The following is a 16,894-nucleotide window of genomic DNA, read 5'->3' on the forward strand; positions in this document are numbered from 1 at the left end:
CTACAGAATTTCTGCACAAGGACTTACCACACACAAGCATGGAAAGTGGATGCTCTTTCATTCAGTTGGAAAAGCCTAAAAGTTTATGCCTTCACACCAGTGCCTCTCCTTTCAAAGGTACTCCTAAAAGCCAGACAAGAAAAGCCAAAAATGATCCTGATTGCCTCAGACTGGCCACGCCAGCACTGGTACCCAATCTTAAAGAACTTGGCTCAAGACCTTCCCACCACTGCCTCTCCTTTCAAAGGTGCTCCTAAAAGCCAGACAAGAAAAGCCAAAAATGATCCTGATTGCCCTAGACTGGCCACGCCAGCATTGGTACCCAATCGTAAAGAACTTAGCTCAAGGCCCACCATGGATTTTACCTCAAACTCCGCACCTTCTGACTCAACAAAACAATCAGATCCTGCACAGCCAGCTCAAAACCTTGAACCTGGCTGCAATGCAGATTGCTTAGTCAGGCAGACACCTCTCTCTAAAGCTGTTATGGATGTCATTTTGGAGGCCAGGAGGCCTAGCACCAGGAAATCCTACTCAGAAAAATGGAAGAGATTCTGTGCCTGGAACCAGGCTCAAAGCTTTGACCCTCTTGTCCCAACTATTCCTCAGATATTACAATACTTAACTGAGATGCTGGACAAAGGTCTATCCTTTTCATCCATTAAGATCCACGCCTCTGCCACCTCGGCTCATTACAACACGGGTGGTCCTATTTTTTCTCATCCATTGCTAAAGCAGTACCTCAGAGGGGCAAAAAACATAAGACCGCCCCGGAGAACACCAACTTGGGACCTCAATTTTGTCTTGGAAAAGCTAACTTTACCTCCTTTTGAGCCAGCCAATGCAGAAGAAATAAAATGCGTCATGGAAAACCTGCTCTGCTTCCAGCAATAACCTCAGCACGAAGAGTCTGAGTTAAGGCACTAATGGCAGTGGAGCCTTCTATCATTTTTCACCAAGATAGGGTTTCTTTAAGAACAAACTCTTCATTTATGCCAAAGGTGGTCTCCAGTGTGCCTCTTAAACTATTCACTTGCCAACTTTTTATCCAAATCCCCAGAATAAAGGGGAGAGACTTCTGCATTCATTGGATATACACAGACAGCTACGTTTCTACTTGGACAAAACAAAAGCTTTCAGGAAAACTGGGCAATTGTTTGTAGCATATGCTGCAAGATCACAGGGAAAGGCTATTTCAAAGCAGACCATTTCAAAGTGGATAGGACACTGTATCCGTTTCTGCTACATACAGCATGGAAAAACTTTACCTAGCAACATTAGGCCACATTCCACCAGGGCAACAGCCACCTCAACTGCCTACTTTAGAGGAGTACCTACCAAAGATATCCTGGAAGCTGCAATTTGGAGTTCAGTGCACACCTTTACCAAACATTACCACTTGCCTCTTTATTCCAAATCCAGAGCTGGCTTTGCCACTGCAGTGCTGCAGGGCCTCATAGCCACCCCAAATCCTCTATAGAACCAGCCGCCCTACCTCAGCTTTGGGATTCAACCCAAGTGTAATGACTGCAGCAGTGAAACACGAACATAGTACAGATGTCCTTCAAGGATGCATCTGCAGTCATAACATATGGGTTGTCCTGCCTCAGGCAGCCCTTCGGTCGGCTGGATTCCAAAGTCTGGGTCTGGCCTCGGCTGATTTCGCACTTTCCCCAATGTCAGAGCATCTGGGGTATAAAAGCATCAGCAGACGCCATTTTCCTCAGTCTTTCTTGCCACGCGGTGCCCGAAGCAGAAGCTGTTCGCAAGTGCCGGTCGGTCAGATCCAGTGAATTCAGCTACCGAAGACTTCGAAAAAAGCTAAGTACCCCGTTGGGGACTCTTTCTTGCCTCAGCCGATGTCAGACAAAGTAAATAATTGTTTAACTTGTGGGAAACAACTACCTCATAAGGATTTCCATTCCTACTGCCTTCCTTGCTTAGGCCCAGACCATGACGTATCGGCCTGTTTAGCCTGTGCTTCCTTCAACCGACGAACTCTTAGACGTCTGTCGGAGTTTGCAGAGGAATTTTTTTGGAGCCGCTTTTGCTTATAAAATGCCGTCGGAGACTCTGACTTCGCATATGGTCAAAAAACGCAAGGAAAAAGACACTCACGGCCCGCGGTTTCGGCTGAAACCATGGCTAGGCCTACCGAGAGTGCCTCGATTTCGGCCGAACCAGAGTCCTCGGAGATTCCTTCTTCCGAAACCATACTTCCGACCACCGAGGCCCGGGAGGCCCCGGCTGAGTCTGCTTCAGAACTTCCTACCGAAACCAGTGTTAAGGAAATGTCCGACACAATTCCATTGGACATTTCTACTCCTGCACGTGGGGCAGCTAGGCCCCCTGCTTCCATGTCCATTAAGGCCTTTTCAAGGGCTAAAGCTGCCAAACTTTCTAAAGCTTTGCCTGCCAAATCTACCTCCCAGAGGCCTTCCTCTAGTTCACAGATCCTCAGCCTTGCTGAGGACCTTATTTCCTTAATTAGGGGTGCACAACCTCACCCAGACAGGGCCTCTCAACCTCCTCCAGACAAAAGGCCCAGGACTGACTCCTCTGACCCACACTCCTCAGATGATTCCACGGATGGATCTGAGTTGTCAGACCACCAGGAAGGGGCTTACTCGCCTTATGAGGATTCAGATGCTGAGGAATCTATCCCTTCGGCCTCCCCTCCTGAAGAGTTTTCCTTTGGTGAGACTCTACACTCCATGAGAGAGCATTTTCAATGGCAAGGTCAGGATTTCTCTGATTCTAGAAAAAGATTAAGGACCTTTTTGCATTTGCCTCAGCATAGGCCCTTAGCTATACCTCCTGTTCTGAATGTAATTGATGTGTACAATGATGTCAGTACACAGCCCCTGATGCTCTTCCTCCGGCCCCTGCCAAACCTGACAGATACTACAGGGTCCCGGATTCTCATTTCCATCTGTATAAAGCCCATTCTGCAGACCCAGAAACTATTTCTCAGGGCCCTAAAGGGGTTGCGGCCGCTACCGCCAAGAATCCTCTACCCTCTGAAAGAGAGTCTAGAGCTTTAGAGAGATGGGGAAAGAAGGTGTATACTTCTGCAACTCTTTCTGTCAGGGCATTAAACTGTCAATTTCATATGATACAGTACCAAGAGTATTTGTTAGATGAACTGAATAAGAAACTTTCTTCTCCTGAAACCCTAGACCGTAAATCCCTTCAGGATTTGGTACACAACTCGCAACAGGTTAGTAATCATTTCTTAAAATGTGGCTGATGCACTGGAGGCTTCATTTAGATCAGCTATGACTGGGGCAGTTATTCATAGGCATGCATGGCTGAAGGAGCAATCTTTGCCAGACCATGTCAAAGCTAACCCTCCTGGATGCTCCAATGGAGAAACAAAATTTATTTGGCTCCTCTGCTCAGGAGATCTTAAAGGTTGAAGAAAAGGCAAAATCTGTGCAAACAGTTAGATTTCCTGCAAGTTCAACCACCGAGATTCAGCAGAAACTGGCCTACTAAGAATTGGTCCTTTCCAGACTCGGACAGAGCCCAGAGAGGCAGGAACAGGCGCCCTAGAGGCAGAGGTCAATCGAAGGGCTCCTACAGAGGCAGTCAGTGGCAGCCTGCCAACCAGAGGAGTAGTGCAACAACAACCACTACACCAGGACAGGCTCAATGACTTAACTCTGATTCCGCTTACCAGGGATCAACTGGAAGCACCCTTGGGCGGAAAGCTGGCTTTATTCTCAAAAAACTGGCATTATATTACAAAGGATACATGGACACTGCAAATAATAGACAAAGGATACAGGTTCCACTTCCACACTTTGCCAAAAAGAAGCGGAATGCCAAACCTTCCACCAAATAAGAGGGCAGAGGCTTTAAGACAAATCAGCAATTTACTTCAGATGAAAGCTATAGAAAAGGTACCATGTTCAGAACAAGGACAAGGATTTTACTCCAGACTATTCCTTGTGCCAAGAAAAGAAAATCAATGGAGGCCTATTCTCGACCTGTCCGCACTGAACACCTATCTCATTGTGCCAAAATTCAAAATGCTGACCCTACAGCAACTTCTTCCCATGTTGGGCAAGGAGTCTTGGCTGGTGACTCTAGATCTCAAGGAGGCATACCTGCACGTCCCTATTCGACCCAAGTTGCAGAAGACACCTCAGATTTCTTGCTGGATCAGAGCATTATCAATTCTCAGCATTGCCCTTTGGCTTATCTACTGTGCCCAGAGTATTCACGAAATGCCTGGCATCAGTAATTGCACATTGCAGACTACAGGGAATTCAAATTTACCCATACCTGGACGACTGCCTAATACAAGTGGACAACAAGAAAAATTTGATAAAGGACTTGGCCTATTCCATACACCTGCTACAGACCTTGGGATACACAGTCAACATCCAAAAATCAAGACTAGTACCATCCCAAAGGATAACCTTTTTGGGTGCAGATCTGGACACAACCACCCAAATGGCCTTTCTCACAGAAGAAAAACAAAAACAACTTCCAGATTACTTCATGATTCTGACAAGACAAACTCAGCTTACTGCAAGGAAAATCCTGCAGGCCCTGGGTTACATGGCATCCTGCATAATTCTAATACCGCATGCCAGGCTGCATATGAGGAAATTACAATGGTACCCAAGGAGTGTATGGTCTCAACAGTCAGTGTAGAAACCATGATACCAATCATTCCATGCCTTCAAAAGGAATTCCTGTGGTGGGCTCAGGCCTGCCAGTCCAACAGAGGGTTGCCTTTCAACAAACCAAAAACAAGGCAGACCATCACCACGGACGCCTCAGACCGAGGATGGGAAGCACACATGGAGGGCAAATGTATCCAAGGCCTATGGGCTCAAGGACAGCTAAGCATGCACATAAACCAAAAGGAAATGCTGGCAGTGAGGCATGCAATCGAGGCATTCAAACCCTTCCTCCAAGAATGACACCTGTTAATAAGGACAGACAACACCACGGTCATGTGGTACATAAACAAGCAGGGAGGCACACATTCTTACCCTCTATGCCGGATGGCTATGAATCTGTGGTAACTATGCCTGAATCTCAATATCCAACTACAGTCCCAATTTGTGCCAGGGAAAGAAAATGCACTGGCGGACAGCTTAAGCAGAACTACCATGGATGCACACGAATGGATGCTGCACCCAGACATCTTCCAACTCATAGCAAAGACATGGGGAATGCCGGAGATAGATCTGTTCGCCTCCCCACTCAACCATCAACTGAAGACATTCTGCTCAAGGACATACCACCCACAAGCTTGGAGGGTGGACTCTCTCTTTCAGCTGGAAATCCCTAACAGTATATGCCTTCCCACCTCTCCCATTGATGTACAAGGTTCTACTGAAGATCAGGGAGGAACAGCCAAAAGTGATACTAATAGCTCCGGACTGGCCAAGACAACACTGGTATCCATTATTGAGAAGCATGTCTCAGGCAAAATCATGGCCTCTCCCCCTATGGCCTCTTCTTCTGACGCAGAACAATTTCAAGACCCTGCATCCCAACTTGAAAACATTGCAGCTAACTGCCTGGAAAATTCCTTAAACCCAAATCAAACTGTTTTATCTCAGAGGGTGAAGGACATTATCCTGGAGGCTCGCAGGCCTTCCACAAGGAAGACATACTCGGCTAAATAGAAGAGATTTCTCATTTGGAGCACATCAAAAGGCTCCGATATCAGTGGCAAACATAACACATATCCTAGAATACTTAGCAGAATTGTTCCACAATGGTCTGTCCTATTCTTCCATTAAGATTCATGCTTCAGCAATTTCAGCAGAATACAATGTGGATCCACCTATCTTCTCGCACCCTCTCCTCAGACAATTTCTGAGAGGGATCAAAAATATTAAACCTCCAAGAAGACCCCCTCTACCTGCCTGGGATCTCAACTTTGTGCTGGAGAAACTGACACTTCCTCCTTTTGAACCAGTAGCATCAGCGGATCTACAGTTTCTATCTTGGAAAACTGCATTCCTTCTGGCAATCACTTCAGCAAGAAGGGTATCTGAGTTGCAAGCATTAATGGCAGTGCAGCCTTTTCTTATTTTCCACCAGGACAGTGTGTCACTAAGAACCAATCCTACTTTTATGCCAAAGGTGGTATCTAGGGTATCCTTGAACCAAGCTATTCACTTGCCTACGTTCTTCCCTAATCCACAGAATAGAGGGGAAAAACTTTTGCACACCCTGGATATACACAGACAACTACGCTACTACTTGGACAGAACAAAAACTAGCAGAAAAACTGACCAACTTTTTGTAGCATATGCAACTGGGGTGCAAGGAAGAGCAATTTCCAAACAGACATTTTCAAAATGGATAGGAAATTGCATTCGATTTTGCTACTCCTTTCATGGAAAGACAGTTCCTGGAAACATCAGGCCTCACTCCACAAGGGCCACGGCCACCACTACAGCCTTCCTACGAGGGGTGGCTACCAAGGACATTTTAGAAGCTGCTACTTGGAGCTCCGTGCATACATTTGCCAAGCATTACAATCTACCTTTATACTCTAGATCCAGAGCAGGGTTTGCTACTGCAGTCCTGCAGGGGATCTTAACTGCACCATCCTTTTCTTAAGTACCTCCTCCCCCAGATTGGCTATGGTATTCTACCCATATGTTATGACTGCAGATGCATCCTTGAAGGACATAGTACAGTTTTGTACCTACCATAAATGTAGATGTCCGATAGGTATGCATCTGCAGTCAGGATTACCCTCCCTCCTTCCCCTCTGTGGTATTCCTAGGGTACTTACCCCTCTTTTAGCTAGCTGGGGGAATCTATTATGGTGTATTTGTTTGTTTATACATGTATATAATTTGCAAATGTTTGGAACTTTTCAGCATTTATCCAAATTTAGCCTTCCTAGAGGGCACCTGGCATCTGGGGCAAGAAAAACTGAGGAAAATGGCGTCAGCTGATGCTTTTATACCCCAGACGCTCTGACGTCGGGGAAAGTGCGACATCAGCCGAGGCCAGACCCAGACTTTGGAATCCGGCCGACCGAAGGGCTGCCTGAGGCAGGACAACCCATATGTTATGACTGCAGATGTATACCTATCGGACATCTACATTTATGGTAGGTACAAAACTGTACTTTTTGTACCTACCATAAATGTAGATGTTAGTGTCTTCACTGCTGCAGTCCAGGTTACCCTCCCTCCATCCCCTCTTACGTAGCTGGGACTTAACTATACCTTCCTACCCTATACTACCTATGTGCTGTATTTGCTGGTAATTGAAAGTTTTTGGTTTTACCTTTTATGTATGTTTTATTAGCAATATGTATTGCCTATATATTTGGGGGCACCTGACATCTGGGGCAAGAAAAACTAAAGAAAATGGCATCAACTGCATCTTGTATACCTCTGGCGCACTAACATCGGGGAAGAAGCGACAGCAACCGACGCCGGACAAAGACTTTGGAACTCTGGTCGACTGCGGGGACTGCCTGACGGCAGGATAACCCAAGTGTAATGACTGCAGCAGTGAAGACACTTGAACATCTACATGTATGATAGGTACAAAACTGTACTTCATCTGCAAGACAAATTCTGCAGGCTTTGGGGTTCATGGCATCCTGCATTCTACTAATTCCATATGCGAGACTGCATATGAGGAAACTTCAATGGTACCTAATAAGTTTATGGAGTCAGCATTGTCACAGTCTGGAAACAATGATTCCTCTTATTCCCTGCCTACAACAGGAGTTTCACTGGTGGGCAGAGACATGTCACCAAAACAAAACTATCATTCACTCTACCCCCTGCCACCCAAACCCTAACTACAGACTCATCAGATTATGCTTGGGGGGGGGGGGGGGGCACCTGGCAGGGAGATGTATTCAGGGCAAATGGAGCCCAAAGCAAATGCATCTGCATATCAACCAGAAGGAGATGCTAGCCGTTCAGAATGCTCTGACAGCCTTCAAGGACTTACTTCATCCACGTCAACTACTGATAAACTGACAACACCACGGTTATATGGTACATAAACAAGCAGGGGGGTACACATTCTTACCCCCTTTGCAGACTAGCCATGCAATTGTGGAACACAGCTTTGACTTTCAAATACATCTTCAGGCTCAATTCCTGCCAGGAAAACAAAATACTCTGGCAGACGACCTAAACAGAAACCTTATGGACCCGCACGAGTGGAAACTGGATCCACATCTTCAGCATGTTAACAGAAATGGGGGAGCCCAGACATAGATATATTTGCCTCTCCCCAAAATCAACTGGACAAATTCTGCACAAGGACTTATCACAGACAAGCATGGAAAATGGATGCCCTATCCTTCAGTTGGAAAAACCTATCAGTCTGCCTTTACCCCTCTGCCTCCTCTCCAAGGTCTTACTAAAGGTCAGACCGGAAAAACCAAAGATGATCCTAATTGCTCAGGACTGGCCTCGCCAGCACTGGTACCCAATTCTAAGGAATATGTCCCAACTCCCTCCTTGGTACTTGCCTCAAATACCTCATCTACTGTGTCAGCAGAACAATCAAATTCTGCACACTCTGCTCCAAACTCTGAACCTTGCATCATGGCTGATCATTTAATTATTCAAACATCACCTCTCAGTAAATCTGTGATGGATGTCATTTTGGAAGCCAGAAGGCCTATTACTAGAAAATCTTAGGCTGATAAATGGAAGAGATTCTGTGCTTGGAACCAAGCACAAGGAACGGACACAGCAAGGCCCAATATCCCTCATATTTTACAATATTTGACTGAGATGCTTGACAAGGGCCTATCTCTTCCATGCCTCAGCCATCTCGGCTCATTACAACACGGAGCCTCCCCTCTTTTCTCATCCTGTGCTTAAACAGTATCCTAGAGGGGCCAAAAATTTAAGGCCACCCAGAAGATCACCAGCTCCTGCATGGGACCTCAATTTTGTGCTGGGAAAACTCACCCTAGCCTCCTTTTGAACCAGCAGCTAATGCGGATATAAAATTTTAATCTTGGAAAACAGCTTTCCTCTTGGCTATCACTTCAACAAGAAGGGTTTCAGAACTACAGGCTCTCATGATTGTGGACCCTTTTATTACATTCTACCCAGACAGGGTGTCCCTCAGGACCAATCCTTCTTTTATGCCTAAGATGGTATCCAGTGTGGCTCTTAACCAAACAATCCACCTGCCAACATTTTACCCAAATCCGTAGAATAAGGGGGAGCGGATTCTGCATTCATTGAACGTACACAGACAACTAATATTCTACTTAAACAAGACCAAATCTCTAAGAAAGTCTGAGCAACTATTGGTGGCATTTGCTTCAGGATCAGAGGGGAGGGCTATATCAAAGCAGACTATTTCTAAGTGGATAAGTCGCTGCATTCGTTTTTGCTACCTGCACCATGGTAAACCTGTGCCCTAGGGGATCGGGTCACATTCCACCAGGGCTGCCTCTACCTCAGCAGCTTTCCTCAGACGAGTTCCAACCAAAGACATTCTAGAAGCTGCTACTTATAGCTCCGTTCATATCTTCACAAAGCATTATCATTTGCCTCTTCTCCAAATCCAGGGCAGGCTTCGCCACTGCAGTTCTGCAGGGCCTTATAGCCGCTCCTAATGCTATTTAGTACCATCCTCCCATCCATAGATTTGTGATTCTACCCAAATGTAATGACTGCAACAGTGAAACACAAACATAGTACAGTTGTGTACACTTACCATAAATGTAGATGTTAGTGTATTCACTGTTACAGTTCAGGTTACCCACCCGCCATCCCCCTTTTCTATAACTTTTCTTTCCTTCACTATATACTAAAGCATTTGTGGTGCATTTGCTTTTAGATGGTAACATTTTTTTTTTTTTTTTTTTGCTCCCCATTTGGGGGGCACCTGACATCTGGGGCAAGAAAAACTAAAAATGTTGTCTGCATGTTTTATACCCCTGACGTCATGGGAGAGGAGACTGCAACTGATGCAGGACCCAAGACTTTGTTATTCAGGCCGACTAAGGGCAACCTGCCAGCAGATTACTCAAATGTAATGACTGCAACAGTGAATACACTCTAACATCTACATTTATGGTAAGTGTACACAACTGTACTTTAGCTGTATAGAATTCTCTGACAGCCTTCAAGGACCACATTTTTCCAGGACAATTATTGTTAGACTGACAAACACCACTGTTATGTGGTACATAAACAAGCAGGGGGGAACCCATTCATACCTCCCTCTGCAGACTAGCCATGGCTGTCTGGAACACGTCCTTGAGCTACCAAGTGCATCTAAAAGCTCAATTTCTGCCAGGCAAGCTAAATACACTGGCAGACTTGAGCAGAAGTCTCATGGACCCACAAGTGGAAGCTGCAACCAGAGATATTCAACATTTTGAGAATCAAATGGGGGAGCCCAGAGATGGACATGTTTGCCTCCCCTCAGAACTACCTATTGGACAAATTCTGCAAAATGACTCCCCACAGACGAGCTTGGAAAGTGGATACCCTGTCCTTCAGCTGGAAAAAACTATCAGCTTATGCCTTTCCCCCTCTGCCTCTCCTCTCCTAACTAAAGGTCAAACAGGACAAACAAAGGACAATACATATTGCATCAGACTGGCCACATCAACACTGGTACCCCCCTCTTGTGCAGTGTCACTTCTGGAACTGTGGCACCTGCCTCAGGCCCCTGCTTTGCTGTCCCAGCAGGAGGGCCAGATTCTGCACCCACAAATTCAAACCCTGAACCTTGCAGCTTGGCTAATTACATGGCCTCTCCTGTACTATCCCCCATTAAGCAAGTGATGGATGTCATTCTGGAGACAAAGAGGCCTAGTACTAGAAAATCCTATGCTGAAAAGTGGTAGAGATTCTGTTCCTGGAGCCAAACACAGGGAATGGACACAACTGTGCCCAATTTACCACTCATTCTTCAATACTTAACTGAGATGCTTCACAAGGGCCTTTCCTTTTCTTCCATCAAAGTTCATGCCTCCACCATCTCTGCTCATAATACAGAGCCACCCCTCTTCTCTCATCCACTGCTGAAGCAATTCCTCAGAGGGGCCAAAAACTTAGACCACCCAGGAGAGCCCCTACTCCAGCCTGGGACCTTAATTTTGTATTGGAAAAGCTCACTCCACCTCCCTTTGAGCCAGATGCAAATGCAGAGTTGAAATGCCTTTCTTGTAAAACATCCTTCCTTTTAGCCATCACTTCAGCAAGAAGGGTGTCTGAATTACAGGCCCTCATGGCAGTGGAGCCTTTTATCTTTCATGCGGACAGGGTGTCCCTCAAGACCAATGCCTCCTTTATGCCCAAGGTGGTATCCAGTGTGGCCCTTAACCAGTCCATTCATTTGCCAATCTTTTTTAATCCACAGAACAAAGGAGAACGAATACTGCACTCCTTGGAAGTGCACAGACAACTTAGATTTTACTTGGACAGGACTAAGCGCCTCAGGAAATCTGAGCAGCTGCTGGTTGCATTTGCTGCAGGGGCTGAGGGGAAGGCCATTTCAAAGCAAGTAATTTCTAAGTGGATAGGCCATTGCATTAATTTCTGCAATAGGAATCATGGAAAACCTACCCCACAGGGGTTAAGACCACATTCAACCAGGGCTGCATCTACCTCTACAGCCTTTCTCAGAGGTGTCCCTACCAGGGACATCCTAGAAGCTGCTACCTGGAGTTGTGTACATACCTTCAGGCATTACCACTTGCCAATTTTTTCTAAATCCAGAGCTGGTTTTGCCACTGCAGTCTTGCAGGGCCTTATAGCTGGTCCTAATGCTATCTGCCTCCTCCCTTCCTTTACTTTGGGAATCTACCGAAATGTAATGACTGCAACAGTGAAACACGAAGAACATAGTACAGTTGTGTACACTTACCATAAAATGTAGATGTTAGTGTATTCAGTGTTGCATTCCTGGTTACCCTCCCTCCAGCCCCCTGACTTCTATTGACTATACCTTTATTCTTGCTTGCTATGCTTAAAGCTTTCTGGTGTATTTGCTTTTTATTGGAGGTGTAACCTTGTATATAATTGCTTCCCATTATGGGGGGCACCTGACATCTGGGGCAAGAAAAACTGATGTAATGGCGTCTGCTGCATGCTTTATACCCCTGACGACCAGCCATCATGGAAGATGAGACATCAGCTGACACATGACCCAAGACTTTGATAATCAGGCCGACTGAGGGCTACCTGCAAGCAGATAACCATAATGCAATGACTGCAACAGTGAATACACTCAACATCTAAGTGTACACAACTGTACTTTTTACAGATCCCAGATAGTTCTCGTGTGTGTGTGTGTGTGTGTGTGTGTGTGTGTGTGTGTGTGTGTTACACACGTGCGTCTGTGGGTTTACTTCACTTTGCAGAAAATTAATTTTGTAGAATTTCATTTCACAGAGACCAAATCGAAAGTTTAAATCATCTGTGCCCCCCATACCCCCTGCTACTTAAATATATATATATATATATATATATATATATATTTGTGTGTGTGTGTAAATGCTGAAATCGCACTACTCAGAACAAAACAGTAAACGTACCATTCTGCACTTCATGACTGCCTGTTTAAATTGTAAAAATCTATCCTCAACCTACTCTTAGAGACGCTACTTCACTGTTGCAACATTACACATTATGCATCTCTGGTACCTACCGGAGTTTCATAGGTAACCTCGGTCATACTCCCTTCTTACTTGCTATGCTACAACAGAGCACACCTCTGCTGCTAATGGACAAAAATAGGAGCATGAGCAAGTAGATAACTGTCTCTGTGGTATTTGTACATGTTTGCCTCAGAACTAGACTGTCTTCCTGAGCCATTTCAGCATGCTAGCTTTTTGACCCCATTTAGTATGTAGACCTGCAGTTGGTTTTTGAAGCACTTCCCCTCAAGAAAGCGTGTCTGGCCTGTAACCTCTATTTTGTTTTAGAAATTCTGACATTGCATCCCTTTGAGCTGGCAGTTATGGTGGCACAGATTCCTCTTCTGGAATGCAGCCGTCTAAATCGCCATTGCAGCAGAATCCTGAAGCTCCAGGTCCTGATGTGCAAAGATCTTTGTTTTCATAGTGACATTTATTCTGTATTAACCCATCCTTTATACTGGAGTTTGTGATACGAGTGTCCTTAAATCAAGCTGTTCATCTACCTATGTTACTCCAATCCTCAGAAGACATGGGAGAGAATTGCACATTTTTTAGATGTGCACAGACAGTTTGGGTATTACTGAGATGGAGTCAGTGAAGTTAGGAAATCTTAACTATTCATCTTTACACTAGGGAAAGTAGGACTACCAGAGTCAGTTTCCATACTGTTAATTGTATTTGATACAAGGAACACTGCAAATGTTTGCAGAAAAAAATGAGGTGGTATACTACCAGCGGCACATCTGTTACTACAATTTTCCTAAAGGCATTAAATTTACAAGATATTCTAGAAACAGCAACTTGGTGTCCACACATTCGTGGACCATTATAGGTTGCATATGAGATGACTTTCCTCTTCTCAAGCAGAGGTACTCTAGTCTCCTATATATTAACCACTCATTCTTGTGGGTGGGTAGCTCCTATGAGCTCAACAGTGATGCATGCCGTGAACACAACTCATTGGTCCCCTGTCCCCCACCCCCTGCCACTCCACTTGCCTACAAAACCCTTGGATCCCTCAAGTGCTCATGCTAGATTACTCTAGTTGGAACCTTAGTGCTAGGTAGGCCCCATTCCTTGACTTCAGGAACTGACTTCATGGTGTTCATCAGCAGTATCTGAGGAAGGTCTGTGGGACATCGGACACTACACTGGGAGGCATCATGTATGCAATAGACAGTCGAAAGTCATTTTCTTAATGCCTTCCTGAGCTGTCATGAGCTGTTCAGCTGGGAAAGGCAGTTTGGAGTGACTTGGACGGACCTGCCCCAGGCTGTTGGAACAGCCTATCACCTACCTCTAATGTGCCCAACCTGGTGATGTCTTATTGATCCCTCTAAGGTCCCTGCACAGCATGATCCCTTCCCTCCAAGACAGGGATTCTCATCCTGCCTTTTTGCGCAGTTGTGTCTAAGTCACTTCTCAAGCTGTAGTTGCTTAGACAGTAGTCAGGACTTAATTTTTCTATGCTGCCAGCCCAGGCTTAAACATCGTGTGAACATAATACAGTTGTGTAGGAACCTGGTTTAACTGTTGCACTCATGCTGCCTTATTAGGGATAGACAGAGGGACATGCAAGACCTGGGCAAGTCCTTTCCCAGTGTCCTTTTTCCCTGTGAACCTTGCTGCCTTTCCTTTCTCCCCTAAGACTGTAGCTGTCAACTTCCTGGCTGGCCATGTAGGGGCGAGTTAGAATGAAGATTATTGCTGGTGGGGGTTCATTAGTTCATTCCTCCATTTGTAGGTAGAAAAGAACAAAAGATGGAAGACACCCCTTTTATGCCAGGAGCCTGCTTACATCCAAAGGAAGGCTGCTTCAGGCCAGTAAAAAAGGGAAGGGTGCTCATCTGCAAGTCGTGTCAGACTTTCCCTTTAGAAGCGTGTTCCCTGTCATTGGGACTGCAACATCTGAGCATCACAAAGCGAAAGCACCAGGAAGGAAGATGATCACATCGAAACGTTAAATAACTGAAGCACTCAACTTTCATTAAAAATAAAAAAAACTCAGCTGAAATCACCCAATTTTTGTCTACCTCATAAAGATTTATCAGATGCAAAAATGTTTCATATCATTTAAAGACCTTCCTTCAAGTACCTAAATGATTCAGTTAAGAATCTACTTAAAAAAAAAAAATCAATTATTTGTCAATACCTCAACTAGTACACTAACATCTATTCTGTCAAAGTATAAAATGTTATTTATAAATCTTATTTGATGTACTGGGTTTTAGGGAGATTGGCAAACCTTTAACATCAGTTTTATTTTATACTTTTGCTGATATAATAGATGTAACTGCACCAGTTGGGGTATTGACATTCATTTTTAATTAGGTTCTTAATTGAATAATTTAGGAACTTAAAGGAAGGTATTTAAATGATTTGAAGCACTGTGTTTTTGCATCTGATGGAGTCTTTGAGGAAGACAATGTGGTGATTTCAGTTGAGCTTTTTTTATTATTTAATAAAAGTTGAGTGATTTTAATTATTTAATGTTTCGTTGTGGTAATCTTCCTGGTGCCTTTGCTTTGTGGATTTGCAGGTTTTGGCTTTTGGGGCACTGTTTGTGTGTTTTGTTCTATCTGAATAGCATCTGTTCCATCTTTTTGAAGATTGTCAGAGTTGGTATTTTAACAGCCCTGAATAATGAGTGGAGACTGTGCTTGAGCCTAGTTTGGTATATTGTTTAGGTACAAAGTTGTTAAAATGTGGTGATATTCCACCTTAGAAGGTAGGTCTAACAGATACTTTATTTTTCAGACATTATTGGAGTTTGTAGAAGTTATGAAGATGTGGCAAAGATCACAGTGAAATCCACCAATCGAGAGGTAGCAAAACGAAACATCTATTTGATGGATATGTCCGGGAAAATAGTGTCTGTTACTCTTTGGGGTGAAGATGTAAGTACCTACATTTTTTTTACCTTAAATGTAGAAGTACCATTTTGAAACGTTACTTTAATGAAACTTATTTTAAAATGTTTTAATAGCACTGGTTTAAAAATCTTTGTAGGCTGACAAATTTGATGGGTCTGGGCAACCAATAATTGCAATTAAAGGAGCCAGGCTGTCTGACTTTGGTGGTCGATCTCTTTCTATTCTCTCATCAAGCACTATGATTTTGAACCCGGACATCCCAGAATCATTTAAATTACGAGGATGGTAAGTATATTTTTGATTTAGTTTTTTTAATATGATTGCACTGCATCTAAATGTTTCTGTACTCATGTACATATACTGTATGCATTAAATCCTATAATTTTAGTTTCAAACTTTGGCACCACACGTCTGCTGACTTAAGACTCTTCATAGTTTATTACCTTGTCTCCCTCTTATGACGACCATTTCTTAGACTTCCCTTGTTAAGGAAAGATGACAATTATATTTAGATTGATGACAGAAGTAGCTCTTGACACAGTACCCCATAAATTAATAATGGTTTATCTATTTTATCATTGGCTCTCAGGATAGGTTGATTTAGGTGTGTGACTGGTTGATAAAAAGCAGTGCCATTCTAAAATGAGAACATTTAACAGATTTAGTGAAGACTGGAGAGACCTGTATGTTCTACACATACCCAGTCTGTCTTCCAGACACGCACATATATACCTACAAAATAATTGTCCTCTAAGTCAATCTTCCCCTCTCCCTCCAGCTGCTGTACTGCCCCATTTGCTCCTTAAGAGAAAGCCTTACAGCTTGTTTGTTCTTAAAAAGCCCAAACAGTCCTGTGGTGGTTGCTGTTTTATGGCGTGCTTCCTACCATTTTCCTCCTGCATATGCAGAAATGAATATTCTAAGCCTGTTGGAGGTTTAGCTATTATTGCTAAGCAGTACTATGCTTGTGTTAAGCAGATTTTTTTGTCAAGTGCATTTGAAGTGTCTGACCCTTAGATTTTTATGAACCAGTGACACCAGTTGTAAAAGTTAATAGATTTGCTTTGATTGACAGATCTGTAGAAAGATTACAGCTTTCAGGTTGTTTTGGTCTGGGGGGGGGGGGGTTACCTTGTGGCCAGCTGTAAGCAGTTTTGAACCTTTTTGATCTTCTTGCAGTGCCAAAAGTTTCTACCTTGAGCTAAATGTCTGTCCCCTCGATTTCATCTACAGTGGACACCTTTCCCATTAGATGTCCCTTCAAGGTGGACCAGCCCAGGGAAATTGGAGCTGAGCAAATGAGCTGTGTGTGTAGCCATAGATTCCCCATTAGTCTCACAAGGGTGAGGGCTTCAGTTCTGCGGACGTGCCTGTAATTACTACTGCT

At 44.2% G+C, this 16,894-nt stretch overlaps 1 protein-coding gene across 1 annotated transcript in view; it reads left to right on the forward strand.

Moving 5' to 3' along the window:
• RPA1 (replication protein A1) overlaps positions 1-16,894 on the forward strand; it is a 1,048,235-nt gene that overhangs the window by 629,791 nt on the left and 401,550 nt on the right. Inside the window, exons 11-12 of the mRNA XM_044054876.1 lie at positions 15,392-15,531; positions 15,644-15,792. Coding sequence (XP_043910811.1) covers positions 15,392-15,531; positions 15,644-15,792 — 289 coding nt within the window. The remainder of the gene's footprint in view (positions 1-15,391; positions 15,532-15,643; positions 15,793-16,894) is intronic.

The sequence above is a fragment of the Protopterus annectens genome, chromosome 13.part0, assembly GCF_019279795.1.
Source record: "Protopterus annectens isolate FY-2018-M chromosome 13.part0, PAN1.0, whole genome shotgun sequence".
NCBI classification, from domain to species: domain Eukaryota; kingdom Metazoa; phylum Chordata; order Ceratodontiformes; family Protopteridae; genus Protopterus; species Protopterus annectens.